The following is a 22,875-nucleotide window of genomic DNA, read 5'->3' as shown; positions in this document are numbered from 1 at the left end:
GCAAGTCTCTGTGCTGACACAGGTTGTGTGATTAAATCCCAGCTGGGTCAAGCTGCCCCAGGACACACTTTTAAGAAATTAGGTGTACAATTGCCTTGCACCACTCACATGTGTAAGTGTATCAGTTTGACTAAGAATTACAAAAACATCAAATATTTGGGTGCATATACACCGATCAGCCATAACAATAAAACCACCTCCTTGTTTCTACACTCACTGTTCATTTTATCAGCTCCACTTACCATATAGAAACACATTGTAGTTCTACAATTACTGACTGTAGTCTCTGCATGCTTTGTCAGCCCCCTTTCGTGCTGTTTTTCAATGGTCAGGACCCCCACAGGACCACTATAGAGTAGGTATTATTTGGTGGTGGGTCATTCTCAGCACTGCAGTGACACTGACATGGTGGTGGTGTGTTAGTGTGTGTTGTGCTGGTATGAGGATCAGACACAGCAGTGCTGCTGGAGTTTTTAAACACCTCACTGTCACTGCTGGACTGAGAATAGTCCACCAACCAAAAGTATTCAGCCAACAACGCCCCATGGGCAGCGTCCTGTGTCCAGCGTTTTAAAACTGCTGTGTCTGATCCACTCATACCAGCACAACACACACTAACACACCACCACCATGTCATTGTCACTGCAGTGCTGAGAATGATCCGCCACCTAAATAATACCTACTCTATAGTGGTCCTGTGGGGGTCCTGACCATTGAAGAACCGCATGAAAGGGGGCTAACAAAGCATGCAGAGAAACAGATGGACTACAGTCAGTAATTGTAGAACTGCAAAGTGCTTCTATATGGTAAGTGGAGCTGATAAAATGGACAGTGAGTGTAGAAACAAGGAGGGTGGTTTTAATGTTATGGCTGATCGGTGTATATTTACACTCATTTCTGTAAAACCCTTAAATTAGTTCTGGTACAAACAGTTGCAATTAGAGGTCACATAATTTATTGGGTATGACTGTGTGAAATGACAGTGTCACATGATTACAACATAAAAATACTACATCATCAACATGTCAAACAACATCATAAAGTCCAGGTTATGGAAAGTATTAATCAGGTATTAGTTATAAAGACATATACCAAATTTTGACCATGCCACAAAGCACCAATACGATATTTAAAAGATGTATATTATATGGCCCAACTGAGACTTTGGCTAAAAGCCCTTTTACAAAAATGTAGTGACTGGTAAGTAGGTTATTTGTCAAAAAGGGAACCAAGAGGCTAAATATGGAAGGAAAGCCTAGTTAAGAATTTTAAAATTCAGTGTATATTGATAATTAATGTGGTAATTAAGGCTTCATATATACAGTATATATATATATATATTGTATTTTACCCCTTTTTCTCCCACTTTAGCGCATCCAATTTCTACCCGTCAATCATCCTCTCACTAATGCTGGTCCCTGCTCCTGATTGGGGAGGACGAGGCTGCTCCACGCCCCCTCCGACACGTGCACAGCAATCGAACATCTTATCACCTACACTTGACGAGTGCAGCTGCGGTACAGCGCTGTGCACGGAGGGCCACACCCTCTACCGCACTCCTTCCCCATCTCCGTGCAGGCGCCACCAACCAGCCAGCAGAGGTCGTAATCACACTAGTCAGAGATAGAGTCCCCCTCCGGCTTAGTCCCGCCCCTTATCTGAACAACAGGCCAATCGTTTTTCATGTAGCCACCCATCTTTAGCCGGCAAGGCAGAGCTGAGATTCGATACGATATATTCGAGATCTCAGCTCTGGTGAACCGCTGCGCCACCTGAGCGGCTATTAAGGCTTTTTGAAGCATTTTTTAGCATATTTAGGTGTTAAAGTTGATTGATTTTTAACAAAAAGCAGCTGTTGAAGTGAAGTTCACCATCCTCAACCTACTTTATCTTGGCCAGAATTGTGCTTTACCTGGAGTCTGTCTTGGCAAAACCGGCCTAAAGGTGTGAATATAGGTCAGGCTTTCACAGGACCCTACACTCACAGTAATCTAAACTAAATAAAATCTGAAATAAGCAATACAATTGCATTCATGAATTTGGCTGACATGTTTAATCAAAGCAACTTTCATTTTACACAGTATACAATACAAGCAACTGAGGCTTAGACGGCACTGCTTAAAGGCTTGATAATGGCAGCTTGGCAGTGGTGGGGCTTGTACCTCTAATATTCTATTTAATACTTTATTACTTTAATTGCCTCCACTACCCTCTAACATCTACTAACACAGCTAGAATAAATCCCACATCGCTATAGGTAGAACAAGCTAAACTTCAAACATTAAACATGAGACCCTAGCATTTGTATGACATTACACTGTCTGGTGCTAATGTTCAAATAAGTTATTTGTTAATCTTAAGGCTTTTTCTATAGTGGCAGTCAACAAACCTGTGGCTGCGCCTTTTCCCATGGGAAAGTAAGTGTTCATGCATAATGAAATGCAGTTAAATTTTTATGACGAATGATTTTTTTCTTTTTTCTCTTAATCCTCAATAAAAACTTACCTTGGCTGAGAAAGGTCACGCTGTTAAATGTCACTGTGCACTAATGATTCCTTCCTCAATTAAAATAAATCAGAACTCAAGGTAAAACAGTGATATTATCGGTCTGAATTTCAAAAGTGCCAGTAGCAACATAATCCATTTCTGCTTTATCTCTTAAAAATCTGCCTTACTGCTCTTGTTACCCTGGCACTCTGTACAAAAAACCCTGACCGCAAATCCCACATTTAATCAAGTAAAGTTTATAGTTAACTAAACCTAGATGCTATTATATGTAAATATCTAAATAATGTATTAAAATGTTTAGTAAAAAAATTAAGTATTTATGTAATTACAATTGGAAATGAGAATGCTGGGAAATTTAAATCATAAAAGATGCACTTTAGTCAGAATTAGGGATGTAACAATACACTCTACCCACAATGCGAAGAGATTCACGATACTGGGTTCACGATACAATTTTTTCCCGATTTTTTAAACAAAATGAAATTACAGACAAATTATGACAAAGTTTCCTTTCATTATTTCTCTTTAAAAAAATCAAATAAAATACAGTATTTGTGCTTATCTTTTATTTATCTAAATAATGAATGCCCTTTTATTTCCGAGTTAGGTACAAACTATGCAAAACAATGCTGCACATTTCCCTTTTTGTGTAAAAAAAACAAAAAACTGAAATGAAATCCAACAAATCCCACATGAATAATGAATAATACAAATAAAGAAAGTATACTCACATGAATTAATTTGGCTGGAAAATTCCAAACCTGGCAACCCTGTAGTGATGTCAACCAGGCAAGCTAAATAGCTTCAGTGCCCTCTGCTGTTTATAGTGAATATTGATTCATTATACATGTAAACCGTTTTGATTTTTAACTGTCTTGTGGTGCATCGTTACATCCCTAGTCAAGATGAATCAAAATACGACATTTGCCTGTAGAATATAAAAAACATTCATTTGTTACTAGGGCTGTCGTTAATCGCAATTAACGCGTTAAAATCTTAATCGCGATTAAAAAAATTAATCGAGATTAAAATTTTTAATCAAACAATTTTCATTGGGCTGTTTGTGCCACGTAAATTTGTGTCTCTGTGGTCATTTGCGCTGCTTTAACACAGTAATATTGTGTTAAATCAGGTAGCGATAACGGCTCTTTCTCGAGCTGCTGCTGCTTCATACTGCAAATTATAGAATATTTTAAATAATGATTTTTGTTCTCAAAAAGCATTAGAAATCATCACTAGACAAAATTACAGTTATTAATTGACGCTTCAATATAATCTTTGGTCAAAGCACGGATTTGTGTCAGGCGTCTGCGCGCACGGATATGGGTCACAGGCTAAATGGACTCTGAACTTTATTTCAGATTAATTTGGATGGAGTCCATGGACTGTACACGTCATGTGAACATTACAAACACTTGTGTTAAATGGATCGCAATGGACTGTATAAACACCAACATAGTTAACGATTTAACTACAGGGTGGGCGGGGGGTGGGGCAGGTGCACTGGGACCCATGGCAGGAGGGGGGGTCCTTCACGACATTAACTCAACCACTCTCCTCACTATCACCCCCCCATTTGCTGCACTTGCCATGTCGTCATTATTATATTAAATTATTATATTATTTAAGTAAAATTAAAATATCTAAAACTGTGCATTAAAAATACCATTAATATTTAATTCATTCTGATCAGCTATCAGTATATGCAATTTGTTGAGGTGGCCCAATTTGTTTTTTTGCACTGGGGCCCATGAGCTCCTAGTTACACCACTGGTGTTGCATCTAGAAATGGTTCATATTATAAGTACCTGTTTTCAAAGGCAAAGTTATGAACAGGTAAAGATCCTCACTTTTGTCAGATAATGTGAACAGACTTGTCATTTTAATTAACTGGCTGAAAGATGGGTAGCTGTTAACAACTCTATATAAACATTGGCTGGCTTTCTAAAAATAATTTAGATTTAATAATTGTATCATAATTTTATACATTTTTTTATTGGTAAACATGTTCTTGCAATAAAAATGTGTAATTGTTCAAATTGTGCTTTGTTATTTTTGCACGCAATTAATTAATTTGGTTCTTTAATCGCGATTAATCTCGATTTAAAATTTTAATCGCGTGACAGCCCTATTTGTTACATAATGTAGTTCTTACATTTAAAAATATTCACAACACTTTTTTTCTTCAAATCTAGACATATCCAATTACCCTGTTGTGTCTCCTCTCCTTCTGCAGACTCCTACCCTGATCAAAGAGGACCGTACCAAACACATGCACACTCACACAATCCCATTCCAAAATTTTCCAAGACTTCTTCTGAAACCAAGCCTTGGTGGACTTTGAGGTATGCTTGGTAACACTCTCCTGTCAGAAGGTCCAATGACAACCAAGCGTCCTCTTCCTGGGCACAAAAGGCATGATGATTGCTCCTAGGATTTCCTGATACTTGATTGAATCCATCCGGTCCTCCACATGCTTGTCTTTCAGTGGCAGAGGAAGCAAAGCAGCTCCAGCACATCACCAAGCCACTGTCATGCTTCACCGTAGAGTGTGTTCTTTTTCAGTGTATGCTTCATTGTTCCTTCTTCAGGCATACCACTGATCCATAGGCTTTTTAATATTGTTTTAAGCATACTGGAACTGACTTCTTTGTGCTCTTTGTACAACTATATTCACTTACCTATATTTCTAACATGCAATCAAATGTCACAGCCAGTTAAGGTACTGTATGTGTCTTACCTCATGCACACATGATGCAACTAATGAAGCCCTTAAAATGTACATCCCATTCTCATAGATCAGATCAGTGGTTGTACAGACAGCAGATAATTAACATAAATGCATCAGAAATTACTTTATTGGAAGATAAAGGGGGGAGGAAAGAAAGAAAGATTTAAAAAAAAATACTGAAAATGCTGAAAATCTTTGTAAACCAACATACAAAAATGACCCCAAAAGCACTACGTCTTTTGTTTCTGTTTAAGTTTTTATATTGGATTAGTAATCATTACATCATAAACACAAATATAACTTTATACATACAATGAACAAACCTGCATTAAGGGAAAGGGCAACATAAAAGTCACTGCAAAGAGCATTCAGTCTTTACTCATCTTTTGCTTTTCGTGTAGGATCAAGACTCGTCCCCTCATAAATAGCTTTATTCCTAATTCCATCCTGAATAATCTTTTGCTGAGCCCGCAATTTTGCATTGTTAAACCGGCAGTAGAACCTGAAGTGAACATAAAAAATACAGTTATACTATATACAGACCTACAACAGTGATTTATTGTAAAGACATATAGAAAGTTGACATACACTTGTAAGGAAAATGTGTTATGGCATTCATCAATATCAGTTAATAATCACTTATTAAATGACTAATCACTTTAGTGATAATGAATGACAAAAGCTGGTGACTTCTCTGAGCCCATAAACATATGGTTAGTTTGGCTGTACCAATTAGTCTAAACCGCAAGCATTACAACTGGAAAGGCTTTGTACAGATATTAGAAAGCATATAGCAGTTTCACACTTATCAGACATGTCTTTAGGCCCCATGATAATCTGTACAAACAATTAAGTACATGGAACAATGGTCTCTTTGTCATAAGTTAAAAAAAAAAAATTATGAGCAGAAATACAGCCAAATACAGGAAAATCCTTAAAGACAATTTATTCAGAGCTCATTCAAACACAGATTGGGGTAACAGGTCACCTCTGAACACAGAATTGACCCAAAGCAAACAGCCAAAACAACACTGAAGTGGCTTTGGGGCAAATCTAAATATGTCCTTAAGTGGTCGATCTAAAGCACAGATTTAAATCTCAAAAAAGTGTAAAGACAGATGTTTGCCATCCAATCTAACATAAATTGAGAGGATTTGCCATGTAGTATGGGATAAACAGCCCAAATCCAGGTGGGCAAAACTTGTGGAGATGTATCTAAGAAAACTGTAATTGCTACCAATGGGAATTTTACAAAGTTTGGAGAAAAGAGATTTCAGTTTTTAATTTTTCATTAATTTTTTAATTAAATTAATATTTTTAAATTATTTTGTTTTTTTTAATAGTTTAAAATTATTTGTATATTTTACATTATTAATTAAAACTGAATTTTTGTTATTATGGGCAATTAAGCATAGATGTTCATGTAAAAATGGCAATTATATCCTTTCAAAATCAAATCTACCGTATGTAATATGCAGACATTGGTGGAGGACTGCTCATGATAGCATCAGTGTTATTAATGCTACATTAAGGTATACTTTGCATTCTTATTTGTTTTACACTGGTGTGATGACAGAAGGAAACTTTGAAAACTAAAAATGACAGTCATTACTAAATAAAAATTATTTGTATAGCACCTTTTATGATATTTAAAAATAATTACATTCTCAATTATTTCTTAAAACCTATATGAGCAAATAAATAGCAACAGCTTCAGTAAAAATATCTGAAATATAGTTGGACTAATTAAGTTAGGAATAAGCAAACTAAATAGATGCAATCATCCTTCAATTAGTTTTAGAATTTGATTTACTTCTAACAATAATTCAGCTGTTCAGAAGTGTGGTCACTTACCATGAAGCCAGTGTAGTCAACATGAATCCAGCCATCCCAACATCAAATGAACGCTTTACTCTGCCTGATGGTGAGAAAAAGAGAGAATCATGCTTTTATTTAAAACCATGACAGAGCAACCATGCTAATAAGTCCTAAAGAATCTATAGCAGGGGTATTCAACTAAAATTTAAAGAGGTCCAGTTAGAGAAAATTTCTTGAAGCAAAAGTCCGGAATGTTATATATATACAGGGGTTGGACAAAATAACTGAAACACCTGTCATTTTAGTGTGGGAGGTTTCATGGCTAAATTGGACCAGTCTGGTGGCCAATCTTCATTAATTGCACATTGCACCAGTAAGAGCAGAGTGTTAAGGTTCAATTAGCAGGGTAAGAGCACAGTTTTGCTCAAAATATTGCAATGCACACAACATTATGGGTGACATACCAGAGTTCAAAAGAGGACAAATTGTTGGTGCACGTCTTGCTGGCGCATCTGTGACCAAGACAGCAAGTCTTTGTGATGTATCAAGAGCCACGGTATCCAGGGTAATGTCAGCATACCACCAAGAAGGACAAACCACATCCAACAGGATTAACTGTGGACGCAAGAGGAAGCTGTCTGAAAGGGATGTTCGGGTGCTAACCCGGATTGTATCCAAAAAACATAAAACCACGGCTGCCCAAATCACGGCAGAATTAAATGTGCACCTCGACTCTCCCGTTTCCACCAGAACTGTCCGTCGGGAGCTCCACAGGGTCGATATACACGGCCGGGCTGCTATAGCCAAACCTTTGGTCACTCGTGCCAATGCCAAACGTCGGTTTCAATGGTGCAAGGAGCGCAAATCTTGGGCTGTGGACAATGTGAAACATGTATTGTTCTCTGATGAGTCCACCTTTACTGTTTTCCCCACATCCGGGAGAGTTACGGTGTGGAGAAGCCCCAAAGAAGCGTACCACCCAGACTGTTGCATGCCCAGAGTGAAGCATGGGGGTGGATCAGTGATGGTTTGGGCTGCCATATCATGGCATTCCCTTGGCCCAATACTTGTGCTAGATGTGCGCGTCACCGCCAAGGACTACCGAACCATTCTGGAGGACCATGTGCATCCAATGGCGGTGCCGTGTATCAGGATGACAATGCACCAATACACACAGCAAGACTGGTGAAAGATTGGTTTGATGAACATGAAAGTGAAGTTGAACATCTCCCATGGCCTGCACAGTCACCAGATCTAAATATTATTGAGCCACTTTGGGGTGTTTTGGAGAAGCGAGTCAGGAAACGTTTTCCTCCACCAGCATCACGTAGTGACCTGGCCACTATCCTGCAAGAAGAATGGCTTAAAATCCCTCTGACCACTGTGCAGGACTTGTATATGTCATTTCCAAGACCAATTGACGCTGTATTGGCCGCAAAAGGAGGCCCTACACCATACTAATAAATTATTGTGGTCTAAAACCAGGTGTTTCAGTTATTTTGTCCAACCCCTGTATATATATATATATATATATACAGTGCCTAGCAAAAGTATTCGGCCCCCTTGAACTTTTTAACCTTTTGCCACATTTCAGGCTTCAAACATAACGATATGAAATTGTAATTTTTTGTGAAGAATCAACAACAAGTGGGACACAATCGTGAAGTGGAACGAAATTTATTGGATATTTTAAACTTTTTTTAGAAATAAAAAACTGAAAAGTGGGGCGTGCAATATTATTCAGCCCCCTTGCGTTAATACTTTGTAGCGCCACCTTTTGCTGCGATTACAGCTGCAAGTCGCTTGGGGTATGTCTCTATCAGTTTTGCACATCGAGAGACAGAAATTTTTGCCCATTCTTCCTTGCAAAACAGCTCGAGCTCAGTGAGGTTGGATGGAGAGCGTTTGTGAACAGCAGTTTTCAGCTCTTTCCACAGATTCTCGATGGGATTCAGGTCTGGACTTTGACTTGTCCATTCTAACACCTGGATACGTTTATTTGTGAACCATTCCATTGTAGATTTTGCTTTATGTTTTGGATCATTGTCTTGTTGGAAGATAAATCTCCGTCCCAGTCTCAGGTCTTTTGCAGACTCCAACAGGTTTTCTTCCAGAATGGTCCTGTATTTGGCTCCATCCATCTTCCCATCAATTTTAACCATCTTCCCTGTCCCTGCTGAAGAAAAGCAGGCCCAAACCATGATGCTGCCACCACCATGTTTGACAGTGGGGATGGTGTGTTCAGGGTGATGAGCTGTGTTGCTTTTATGCCAAACATAGCGTTTTGCATTGTGGCCAAAAAGTTCGATTTTGGTTTCATCTGACCAGAGCACCTTCTTCCACATGTTTGGTGTGTCTCCCAGGTGGCTTGTGGCAAACTTTAAACGAGACTTTTTATGGATATCTTTGAGAAATGGCTTTCTTCTTGCCACTCTTCCATAAAGGCCAGATTTGTGCAGTGTACGACTGATTGTTGTCCTATGGACAGATTCTCCCACCTCAGCTGTAGATCTCTGCTGTTCATTCAGAGTGATCATGGGCCTCTTGGCTGCATCTCTGATCAGTCTTCTCCTTGTTTGAGCTGAAAGTTTAGAGGGACGGCCGGGTCTTGGTAGATTTGCAGTGGTCTGATACTCCTTCCATTTCAATATGATCGCTTGCACAGTGCTCCTTGAGATGTTTAAAGCTTGGGAAATCTTTTTGTATCCAAATCCGGCTTTAAACTTCTCCACAACAGTATCTCGGACCTGCCTGGTGTGTTCCTTGGTCTTCATGATGCTCTCTGCGCTTTAAACAGAACTCTGAGACTATCACAGAGCAGGTGCATTTATACGAAGACTTGATTACACACAGGTGGATTCTATTTATCACCATCAGTCATTTAGGTCAACATTGGATCATTCAGAGATCCTCACTGAACTTCTGGAGTGAGTTTGCTGCACTGAAAGTAAAGGGGCCGAATAATATTGCACGCCCCACTTTTCAGTTTTTTATTTCTAAAAAAAGTTTAAAATATCCAATAATATCCACTTCACGATTGTGTCGCACTTGTTGTTGATTCTTCACAAAAAATTACAATTTCATATCGTTATGTTTGAAGCCTGAAATGTGGCAAAAGGTTGAAAAGTTCAAGGGGGCCGAATACTTTTGCTAAGCACTGTGTATATATATATATATATATATATATATATATATATATATATATATATATATATATATATATATACACACATTTTCAGCAGACGCTTTTATCCAAAGCGACTTACACAATGAGCTGAACACGATGAGAAACTGAGGGTTAAGGACCTTGCTCAGGGACCCAACAGTGGCAACCTCACTTGCACGTCTTTGTACTGTGGGAGGAAACCGGAGCACCGAAGGAAACCCACGCGGACACGGGGAGAACATGCAAACTCCACAGAGAGGACCCGGACCGCCCCACCTTATCAAACCTTTCTCTTATCAAATTAAGAGAAAATAAAAATAAATTGTGCTCCAGTGGGAAGTAAGAACAGAAATGAGTCTCTCCATCACGGATTAAATGCTGTATTTTCGCTGTACACGTTTCTTTTTTGGAGAGCGCCATTTGTCTCCTGTCTCACTCGTCTTTTTCTCAACTTTCTCCTGCACAGTCGTCTGTATCTCTCCCTTCGTTTTTTCTACGTTCGCTATCTTTCTTTTTCTATCCACCGTCTTTTCACATGTAACTCGCCTCTAACTCTCTCATCTGTCTGCACTGTAGAGTCGCAGTGTTTACCGGCTGGAATGCACAGACTTGATTGGCTGAGTGGTGTCACGTGATTGGTCTGTGCGTTTTCTCATCCGCTAAACCGCTACCGTAAAGACTACAAAAGCTGCGCCGGTTAAAATAGAAGCGCTCCGTCAGGTTTCAAATAACGTTCTGTTTTGGCTGTAGGTCCGGGTCCGTATGGGACAGCTTCTGGGTCCGTATGGGACAGCTTCTGGGTCCGGACCTGGACCGCGGTCCGCCTGTTAGTGACCTCTGATCTATAGTTTCTTAACTATTGTTCTGGGGGCCAGTTACCTATTTTTTAACTCACTTAATTTAGCGTATTATATAATTATTATGCCCTCCATGAGTCAGATCAATAAAAAGATATTGTGGCAATGCAATATAGTGGCAGTGCAAAAATCATGTAATGTCAGATTATTTCCTATATACATAAATGTATCTTTGTAGGGCATCACAGTGGTTCTGTGGGTAGCACTGTCACCTTACAGCAAGGTCCTGGGTTTGATTCTCAGTTGAAGCGGTCTGGGACCATTTCTGTGTGCAGTTTGCATGTTCTCCCATATCCATGTAGGTTTCCTCTAGAAGCTCCAGTTTCCTCCCACAATCCAAAGACATGAACTGAGGTTAAATGAAGCTACTAAAATTGCCCTAGCTGTGAATGTGTGTGTGTTTGCCAAGTGATGGATTGGTGACTTGTCCGGGGTGTTACCGACCACGCATCTTATGAACTGTACCCACTGCAACACTGAATTGGCTAAAAACAGGTGGCAAAACAGACAAAACATTAATGAATGTATATCTGTATAATGTCAAATACTTACTAGTTGCCAGAAAGTGCACTAATCCGGCGATGGCAGATCCTCCTGCACCATGAAGAACAGCATCTCTTGCACAAGGAGTTTTCCCAATGTCCAGAATCCCTAAAAGCTTCACACTCTGCAAAGTTTAAAACAGCAATAAACACTTAGTTACAAGTTTATTATTTACAGCTACACTAAATTAAGACCAACCCTTCTTTCCCCTTGCAGTTAGAACACCGTCCACTCCACTAGGGAGGGTTTTCACAAGGTTTTGAAGTGTGTCTGTGGAAATGTTTGTGCCAATGCTGTCAACAGAGCATTTATGAGATCAGGATAACACATTGGATAACATTGGATAAAAAAATGCCTTGCAGTTGGTGTTCCAAATGAGTTTCCTTCCAAATGAATTTATCCTAAATAACAACAAATCAGCCTACATCAAAGAGATTGGGAACCCAAAGAGCTGAAGCCTGAACACCAATTAACCTTAACTACAAGAAAACCAAATAACTATTTCAGGACTTCTGGATGAAGACTACTAACCCATCAACAGTGAGAAGGCAGGGACAGTTTGCAGCTTCAGATTCAATGATGACCGCAGGGGCTTCACTACTTAAGAAGCGTGAGAAACGCACAACTCCTGCAACAGCTGCTGGTAAACCTCTACAGATGCATTACTGAGTCCATTACCAAATACTGCATCCCAGTCTGGCACCTCTAAGAACAAAAAGTCACTCCAGCACCTCATCAAAACAGCACAGAGGACCTCGGTTTAGTGTAACATAAGTATCCATGTACAGTGGTGTTCAAAAAAATAGCAGTCCAACACCATTAACTTGATAAATCAAAGTTTTTAGTAGAAATGCTATTTCTACATAGCAAAAAATTTACTTGAAAGTGTAGTAGAGTATTGAAAACAAAACAAACCCAACAATTAGGACATGCATGCCGCTCATTCTGAGTAATCGAAGCATTGATTGAAAGGGGGTTGTTCAAAATAATAGCAGTGAGGAGTTCAATTGGTGAAGTCATTCATTCTGCAGAAGAATGGGTGTCAATTTTGGCCCTTATTTAAGGTAGGAGGGTGGCAAATGTTGGGTAAAAAATACTGGGTAAAATGGGTTGTTCCAGACATTGTTCTGATGAACAGCGTACTTTGATTAAAAAGTTGATTTTAGAGGGAAAAAACATACAGAGAAGTGCAGCAAATGATAGGCTGCTCAGCTAAAATGATCTCAAATGCCTTAAAGTGACCAAAACCTGAAAGATGCAGAAGGAAGCATGGAACTACTGTTTGAGTGGATCAAAGAATAGCCAGAATGGCAAAGGTTCAGCCAGTGATCACCTCCAGAAAGATCAAGGAACATCTGAAGTTACCAGTGAGTACAGAAGATGATTAAGTGAAGCCAATTTACCAGCAAGAACTCCTTGCAAAGTCCCGTTGTTAAGAAAAAGACACGTCCTGAATGGGTTCAAATTTCCCAAAGAACACATTGACTGGTCCAAAGAGAAATGGCTCAACATTTTGTGGACTGGTGAAAGCAAAATTGTTCTTTTTGGGTCAAGTGGCCATAGACAGTATGTCAGACGACCCTCGAGCACTGAATTCAAGCCAAAGTTTAATGTGAAGACAGTAAAGCATGGTGGTACAAAACTATGATATGAGGATGTTTTTCATACCATGGTGTTATGCCTATTTATCACATACGAGGGATCATGGATCAATTTAAATATATCAGAATACTTGAGCAGATCATGTTGCCCTATGTCGAAGAAGAAATGTGCTTAAAATGGGTGTTTCAACATGACAATGACCCAAAACATCTTGGTTACAGACAAACACGATTGAGGTAATAGAGTGACCAGCCCAACCCCCTGACTTCAATCCCATAGAGAACTTGTGTTCTGATATCTGAAATGCGTTCTTTTGAGGCAAAACCCAAAATTGCAGAAGAACTGTGGAATGTAGTCTAATCATCCTGGACTGGAATACCTGTTCAGAGATGCCAGAAGTTGGTCGACTCCATGCAACACAGATCTTGGAAACAATTGTTATGCCACTAAATATTAGTTCAGTAATTTAAAGTAAAGTGAAACCTCAAACATTTTCAGTTTATAGATACATTTTTTGAGTTTTTAAAGAAAAATGCTGGCACTGCTATTTTTTTGAACAGCCTAATATTCATTTTTCTTAATTTTCTGTAAAGGATGAACACAAACTGGCTAAATGTTGTTAATGTTTTGATTTAGAATTAAAAGTGTAGTATTTTCAGTGCATTTGCATTTATGGAAATAAAAGTTATTATAATGATTTTGTGCTTTATTCACTTTTTTAAAATCACTATTTTTTTGAACACTACTGTATTCAGTACATACAGGTTAAGTAATTTACCCAGTAATTTACTTTATGCAAGCGACTTTTTGACCTCCAAACCAAATCTTTAATGACCTCACATTACACACAGAAGTCTTTTCTAAATCATTACCATAAAGTTGGAAGCATATACATTTTGTACATAACTGATTTTATACATCTGTTAGCACTGAGCATGGCTAAAACTCCTGAACTTAAACCACTTTTGGCCATAAAGCTATGGCCATACTCGAGCAAAGAAGACATGGGACCTGTTACTTTTCACAGTATAAAACTGTAGCCACAGTATGATTCTCTTCATCTTTTTACTCCATGCTAGCCCATGGGCTATCTCTATTGCAGGAAAGGTAGTGTTCAAATATTTCATTTTTTAGTAAAAGTCTATTCCAGTTCTACATTACTTAACAACCTTGTACTATTGGCTGGATCTGTAATTTCTATTTAATTATTAGGATTTTAACGTCATGTTTTACACACTTTGGTTACATTCATGACAGAAACAGTAGTTACTCATTACGCAAGATTTATTAGTTCACAAGTTTAATGTCAAACACAGTCAGGGACAATATAGTATCTACAATTCACCTCACTTGCATGTCTTTGGACTTTGGGAGGAAACCGGAGCACCCAGAAGAAACCCACACAGACACGTGGAGAACATGCAAAATCCACACAGATCGAACCCAGGACCTTCTTGCTGTGAGGCGACAGTGCTACCCACTGAGCCACCATGCCACCCGATCTGTAATTTCAGTTTTGTTATGGTGAGAAAGTGTCTCGATCTGCCTTGGTGTTGTTAGAAATGTCCTTTGTGGTCTATGCTGTCAGGAGTTGATGTCTTTCCCAATTGTAAATGATGCATTCCAATAACAGGTGCTTGATTTAGAGTTGGGTTTAACATCACCCCACAAGAATGCTATTTTGTAATAATTGGAATGAAGAATAAGGAATAAGTTATTCTGATAAGTGCCAGATCAATACATTAAGACAATGGTGTCTGGTACTGACCAACTAAAAGACCACTGTGTCTCAAACTGCAGATACTAGGCTGGGGTGAATGTGTCACAACACACAGGGCATCAAATCCTTTTGTTTATGGTGCTGCATAGACTCAGGCCAGCAAAGTGTCAGTGCTTCTGTCCACCATAGAATGCAACAACAATGGGCTCGCAGTCAATTAAAGCAATGGAAAAAGATCGACAGGTCAGGTGGTTAAGCAGACGACCCCTGAACGTGTGCATGTGGTTGACCTGCAGAAATGATGGCACCAGGATGAACTTCACCTCGCAACATACAGAAACTGAAGGACCTGCTGATAATGTCCTGGTACCAGATACTACATGTCTCCTTCATATGTGTTGTGTTGTCCATGTTTCGGCGAGTCAGAGCTGTTTTAAGAGCATATTAAGCGAATGATCCTAAAGTTTGCGTGTATCGACTCAGCACGATCGCGGTGTTGCTTACATCACATACACTAAACAGCTAAGCACTGTATTATTGATGCTTATATTAATTACTGCTCTATCTGCTACGAGGAGCTAAAACACAGTAAACACGCTTAGATTACAGACCTGGCTCTTGGTGTCAGGCTCCTGTTCAGTCATTCTAATCAGCAGGTTGTGTTATAACTGCGCATCTCAGTGATTTTATAATAGCCTGAATGACATTGTGCGCAAATATACACATGAGCAACGTAATGGTCCTTCACTAGATGTTCCTGACGGCAACACTACTCCAGTCTTTAGTACCGCCTTGTTAAGCGTTTTCGAAGTGATTTTATAGCTATAATATTTTATAATAATTACAATATTTTCTGTAGCTCAAATATTATACGTGGATTCAAAAATAGTTTTGATCATAAGTTAGCCATTGCTGTATGTATCATAATTTATTTATTCAATTCAAGGTGCTTTATTAGCATGACAAAAATTCACATTTGTATTGTCAAAGCTTCTTTACAAACTGAATAATAAATGAGAAAATAATTGCATAAAAAAGTAAGTTTTCGTTCATTAGTAATTAGTAATTAGCCTTAAAAATAACATCTTATAAACAAACTAGAACAACAAATATATAAAGTGTGTATCTCTATTCACTTAATCCTGATGACACGTATTAGATTACCTACTGACATTAATAATAATAAAATATTAATAATATAATAATAATAATAAAATAATAATAATAAAATAATAAAAATAATAATAAAAAAAATAAAATGAGAAAATAATAATACCAATGTATGAAAAAGTTTACAAAGTGTTTTGAAACACATAAACAATCCTAAAAGTAAAGGATAAAAATGCTGTTGACTGTAACTTACTTCATTTACTCATTCATTATTTTATTTATTCTTTCGTCAACAGTAACTGCTATATTTTATTATATGTTCATATTTGTAATATAAATGTTTATATTTGTATATACTCAGGTTATGAAATTATTCTTACACTTTCAGCAAGGATGAGAAAGGGTGTGGCTATATAGCTTGGTATTTTCTGATTTTGGTTGATGTAGTGGGTTTACTTCTGCTAAATTGGTGGTGGGAGCTTCCTCACCTGGGTCTGTTTCAGTGGAATACAGCTGAATCAGCAGTCGCCATCCATTGAACTTGAGGAGAGCAAATCAAATATTTGTCCAATCCCAAAGACCCATCACAGGCTATGGGTAGTTTCAAATAGATTAATGTGACTCTCCTGTATATATTTATTTATCCTGTATATATTTAAGCCTAAGCTGAACACCCATGACCTCTAATCCCTCAAGACGGCACTGCATAAAGAAACATCATTCTTCAATAGCTGATATAACCACATGGGCAAGGAATTAGTTTGGCAAACATTTGTCAAGCACTACAATATGGGTTACATTTACGAATACCACTTAACTTTACTGTGCAATAAAAAAGTATTTTAGGCATCTGGGAAATGTGTATTGTATCAGTATTTTAGATCTTTTTTGGAAGAAATTGATGCTGTGTGCACTGTACCAAAGACAAAAAGAACCATCCAGACGGTTATCAGCAGTAGATCCAAAAAAAAAGGGTCTGTCATGGTATGGGGCTGTGTCAGTGTGCCTTTGGCAAAAATAATATACTCTTCTGTGATGGCAGCATTAATGCAGAAGAGAACACTGAGTAATTTTTGCTGATTACAGGATGACATTTTTTCCCAGGGATATCAATGCAATTTTCAACAAGACAATGCAAAACCACATGCTGCACACATTACAAAGGTATGGCTGTGAAAGTAGAGGGTACTGGCAAATTTTTTTTTTAGATTTGTAAATGTATATGGAGCTGTTTCAACAACAGTTTGGCTTCTTTTTTTTTTTTTTTTTTTTTTAGATTTCATGTTAATCAAAATAATTCATTATTTTTTATTATAATTTTATTAGTAATAAATGTAATGAAATAGTCAATATTTTGTAATGCTGGAAGATAAAATGTTTCTATTTGTTTGTTTGTTTATTTATTAGATTTTAACATCATGTTTTTACACTTTGGTTACATTCATGACAGGAATGGTAGTTACTCATTACACAAGGTTAATCAGTTTACAAGTTTATATCGAACACAGTCATGGACAATTTAGTGTCTCCAATTCACCTCACTTGCATGTCTTTGGACTGTGGGAGGAAACCGGAGCACCTGGAGGAAACCCACGCGGACACGGGGAGAAAATGCAAACTCCACACAGAAAGGACCCGGACCGCCCCACCTGGGGATTGAACCCAGGACCTTCTTGCTGTGAGGCGACAGTGCTACCCACTTAGCCACTGTGCCGCCCAAAATGTTTCTATTAAAAGACTATATGTTAATAGAGATGGTGATAGCTAAGTCATGATAAAGCTATGATGATTGAAGGTGGGTAGTAACATTTATTAACTAATTAATTTTATTACTTGGTAACTTTTAGTAACAAGTAATACAATCAATTAATCTCCCTTATAGTATCTGAGGAGCTTAATAGACTATTTAAGATTATAAATAGACAATGATGAACTGAAAACATAATTTAAAAAAGACAAAAAAAAGGAAGTTTATTAATCTTCTTGGCAAAATGTGGTTTGGCTGTTACAGAGGGTAAGATGAACAGTAGGTTTCTAGTGTTATGTTGCATCAGTTTATCCATGAAACTTGGTAAGCAATTAAGATTAAAGCACTTAAATATAATCCCCCAGAGATTAATGTGATCCATGTAAGGTCATTCATATTCAAGGCTTCAGTTCTGCATCTGTATAAAAGTTTAAGAATCCATTTTATGCGAACATTTGCACCACCCTGCACAGAGGTTGGCTGAGCAAACACAGCATTTAAAAGTAATTTATGATCAATTTAATTTGATGCATAATGCTATTTTGCAGTTTTTAAATCAATATTGTAACTTAACTGTAAATATTTTGTGTTCTCGTAGGATGACTGTGGTTCCAGTTTTCTCTTTTCTTCTGCTTTGTTGCTTCTTCAGCTTTCTCTCCCCTGCTCAAAGCTATCTTTTGGCACACTGTGAACCTGTCAATGAGACAGTCTCTGTGGAGAAAGATGGATGCCCAAAATGCCTGGTGTTTCAAACCGCCATCTGCAGTGGACACTGCTTCACCAAGGTAAGTGTTTCTTATAAAGTGTCATTTCTATCAAAAAATCTGGATTTGTTAATTCTCTTGAATCTTTATTTAACTAACAAAAAGTACAAAGAAATTTTTCCAATGCACAGACCTACTTAATCGTATTTTCTAAATACGACCAAATTTAAAAGTTGCTTGCAACAATAAAAAAAAGTTGTGACAGAGATATTTATCATTGTGTTCCACAACCTTTTTTTATTTTTTATTAATGCCACTCATTTGGTATCGTTTGGGAACTGAGGACACGAATTGTTGCAGTTTTACTAGTAGAATTCTTGACCACTCTTGCTTGGTACAACACTTCAGCTGCTCAACAGTCTGTGGTCACTGTTGTCTTGTCTGATTCTTCACTTCATGATGTGGCATTTTCTATAGAAAACAGATCTGGACTGTAGACAGGCCAGTCAAGCGCAAATATGTTGTGGCTATGAAGTCATGCTGTATCACATGCAGAATGAATGCTGGCATTGTCTTGCTGAAATAAACATTGACTTCCAGGGAAAAGACATCACCTTGATGGCAGCATAAGTGACTCTACAATCATCTGAGTCATCTGACCACAGCATGTTTCTACTGTCTTTTGCTCCATTTGAAATGAGCTTGGGTCCAGAGAACTCTGCTGCATAACTGCATAAAATCGATGTCTGACTTTTTCTCTGCAAGTTTCACAGAGTAGTTACAGATTGTGTGAAGTGACAATGGTTTTCTGAAGTATGCCTAAGCCCATGTGGCTATACTTGTAGCATGATGGTTTCTCATACACAGGGGCGTCGTAGTCGGGTGAAAAGTGGGACTGAGTAACCAGGGCCTAAGGCAGGGGAGGGCCCTTAAAGAGTCTAGAAGGAGTCTTGATGATCATGTACCTTTTTGCTATATCGTGCATGTCATCTTATTTTTATTTTATTTTATTAGGATTTTAACATCATGTTTTTCATTTTTTGGTTACATTCATAACAGGACAGGTAATTACTCGTTACACAAGATTCATCAGTTCAAGTCTTTAATATCAAACAGTCATGGACAGTTGTGTATCTCCAATTCACCTCACTTGCATGTCTTTGGATTGTGGGAGGAAACCCACGCAGACATGGGGAAAACATGCAAAATCCACACATAAAGGACCCGGATCGCTCCAGCTGGGAATCAAACCCAGAACCTTTTTGCTGTAAGGCGACAGTGCTACCCAACGAGCCACTATTAACTATTATTAGTTAAATAAAGGTTAAATAAATGTCCAATGGGATTTTCATTTCACCAAAACAAAACTAATAAATAACTCATTGTTCTTAGATTTTTGTAGCTTAAAGATCTATAATTAATTTATTCTGACATTAATTTATAATTTATGACAGTCTTGCTCTCCTCAATCGTGGTGGTGGTCAGCTCCAGTGGAGAGGAAGAGTAATGCAATTGGGTAAAAATCGGACACGCTTAAAAAAATTAATACAATTAAGATCCATCATTATATTGGAAAATTTAAAGTATTATATTTAAAATTAAAGCCGGGAACTATATTAATTATGTCGGCTATTTTAGCAGCTATCTTTACAAAGCACAATGGGATTTTCTAATTAATTTGCACAGATCATGGTCACACTGGATGATGATGATTGACAAACCTCTTACACATATTTGTACTTAAACAAAACTTAGCCAAATGTGATTGTTTACATAATTGATAATAATTGTGCTTTACAGGAACCGGTGTACAAGAGCCCATTCTCCACCATCTATCAGCATGTGTGCACTTACAGGGATGTTCGCTATGAAACCATCCGCCTCCCAGACTGTGCTCCTGGCGTGGATCCTCACATTACATATCCCGTCGCCCTTAGCTGTGATTGCAGTCTGTGCACTATGGACACCTCAGATTGTACCATCGAAAGCCTTAATCCAGATTTCTGCCTGACACAAAGAGAATTTATTCTGGACTACTGAATCACATTCAGTGTGTGTACCACCATATACTTACACATCTAATATGCCAATTTACTTCATGACTAATCAGTCTGAACTCTTTGTTATAACTAAATGTACTATTAGCCTCCTTACAATACAAAATTTGGCTTTAAGATATTGACAATGTTTTTTCCATAGATTTATATGTAACAACATTTATTTAGAATCTGCTCCGACCATAGAAATTATTTAAATTTCAAAGCTGACAAATGACTATAAATAGATCATAATTATTGCACTCTTGCATTACTGTTTCAAACACAGTATATGACACATTTATTGACCATGAAAACATTTCACTTCATCTATAAAGTTTTCAACATACCACCCCCTCTCTTAAATGCCACATCTAAAGCTATGTTCAGTAAGCACTGGCTGCCATGAAAAGTGGATAACAACCAGTTAATCATTACATTCTATTAAGGGACAGCAGTCAAACAATCCCAGAATATCATTTTAGCTTTCCTCATGCTAATATCAACATAAAATTCACATTTTTTTTTTTTCAAAATATCTTTATTGTAATTTTTATTTTTCCCGAACAGACACAACAGTACATTATCCTGATGCACATATACACATACACCACCACCCTTCCAATATAAATCATACATAAATACAATTAAAAGATACAATAATAATAATAATAAAAATAAATAAAAATAAATGAATACATAATAATAAATTAAATAAATAATATACATACACATACAATGCCAAACATTTCACAATGTTCACAGTTTACAGATTCTTATTCAGTGAGATTAGCATTTTCATCTGTCATTATAATCATGTACGGTTCCCAGAGATTGGTAAACTCTCTTTGTTTGCCCCTTACAATGTATGTTAGTCTCTCTAGTCCAATAGAATTTGAGAGTTCCCTTATCCACATTTTCAATGTAGGACCTTGCATGCCCTTCCAGCACAGCGCAATAGCCAAAATGTGGCCTGTAGGAGTCCAAAGTCCAGAACCGGATATTGTTTCGGTGTTCGTAAAAAGTTCTTCGGGTATATCCCAAGCAAACATAGTTTGGCATTTAAAGGGATTTTGGCACTAAACATCTCTGACAAACAGTTTATGTCATCTCTCCAAAAACTCTGAATTTTTGTACATTCCCATAAGCAGTGGAAAAGATTACCTTTTTCATTCATACACTTAGTACAGATATCTGGAATATTAGCAGACATATGGTGGAGTTTAACAGGTGTTATATACATTCTCATTAGCCACTTGTATTGAAGTAATAAAATTTCACATTTACATTAAACATTAATTACTTTGTTTTATGGTTTCCAATTGTTAAAGGGTGTGTTATCTTATTTCTAGAAATGTAATGATACACTACCCACGATGCGATACGATTCACAATACTGGGTTCACAATACGTTTTTTTCCCGATTTTTTAAAACAAAATGAAATTGAAGACAAATTATGACAAAGTTTCCTTTTATTATTTCTCTTTAAAAAATAAAATAAAATACTGTATTTGTCCTTATATTTTATTTATCTAAATAATGAATGCCCTTTTATTTCTGAAGTGGGTACAAACTATGCCAAATAATGCAAATAATACTGTTTTGTGGTGCATCGTTACATCCCTACTTATTTCCACTTACAATATTAAAACATGGAATTTGACCAGGAGTGTCCAAACTTTATTGATCCTGCATGGTTTTCCAAATTATGGTCTCTGAGGGTGTTATTTACTCCTTTTGTTAAAACTATCCAGATCCCCTGCTGAGCCAGCTTTTATCTTAATGCAGCAGGAATCTCAGTGTTTTAGTGAGCTATTGTATAACAGGCTCTCAAAGCATCTGACAGATACCCCTGTGTGTGGGGTCATTCAGTCTTTTAACCAAGGGCCAATGTGCCTGCAGGCTTTTCTTATTAGCCAGACAGGAGCTAATTTAATACAAGTGATCAATTACTTAAAGAAGTAAATTAGGTGTAGCTTGTGATTGGTTGGTATAAAAAACTAGACACACCATTTCTATGTGAAGAAGATTGAACACCTTTGCCACAGTAATTGCAGAAATGAGAACTAGTCATTGTACAGTATAACAAGGTAGTGTAGATGGTTGGTGTTGTAAATGGCTAAACAACAAAGTAACTTTTTGAAGTACTGCAAAGTAGCCCTGACAAGCACCAGATATACCCCGATCAGCCATAACATTAAAACCACCTCCTTGTTTCTACACTCACTGTCCATTTTGTCAGCTCCACTTACCATATTGAAGCACTTTGTAGTTCTACAATTACTGACTGTAGTCCATCTGTTTCTCTGCATGCTTTATCAGCCCCCTTTCA

At 37.6% G+C, this 22,875-nt stretch overlaps 2 protein-coding genes across 2 annotated transcripts; one reads left to right on the top strand and one right to left on the bottom strand.

The window, feature by feature from the left end:
* Positions 1-5,474: 5,474 nt before the first annotated feature.
* On the bottom strand, positions 5,475-15,674 carry LOC134314994 (cytochrome c oxidase assembly protein COX20, mitochondrial-like). The gene is made up of 4 exons (XM_062995868.1): positions 15,557-15,674; positions 11,633-11,747; positions 7,094-7,157; positions 5,475-5,741 (listed from the first exon to the last, which is right to left on the bottom strand). Exons 1-4 carry the CDS (start codon positions 15,587-15,589, stop codon positions 5,615-5,617), a joined length of 339 nt encoding a protein of 112 aa, XP_062851938.1. The 5' UTR covers positions 15,590-15,674; the 3' UTR covers positions 5,475-5,614.
* Positions 15,675-18,266: 2,592 nt separating this feature from the next.
* lhb (luteinizing hormone subunit beta) lies at positions 18,267-22,053 on the top strand. Its single transcript, XM_062995867.1, has 3 exons — positions 18,267-18,305; positions 18,401-18,587; positions 20,307-22,053. The coding sequence occupies exons 2-3, from the start codon at positions 18,402-18,404 to the stop codon at positions 20,544-20,546; spliced, it is 426 nt and encodes a 141-aa protein (XP_062851937.1). The 5' UTR covers positions 18,267-18,305; position 18,401; the 3' UTR covers positions 20,547-22,053.
* The last annotated feature ends 822 nt before the right edge of the window (positions 22,054-22,875 follow it).

Source organism: Trichomycterus rosablanca, chromosome 5 (assembly GCF_030014385.1).
Source record: "Trichomycterus rosablanca isolate fTriRos1 chromosome 5, fTriRos1.hap1, whole genome shotgun sequence".
Taxonomy (NCBI): Eukaryota; Metazoa; Chordata; class Actinopteri; order Siluriformes; family Trichomycteridae; genus Trichomycterus; species Trichomycterus rosablanca.
The sequence above is the reverse complement of the archived record's forward strand: the minus strand, read 5'-3'. Positions and strand labels throughout refer to the sequence as shown.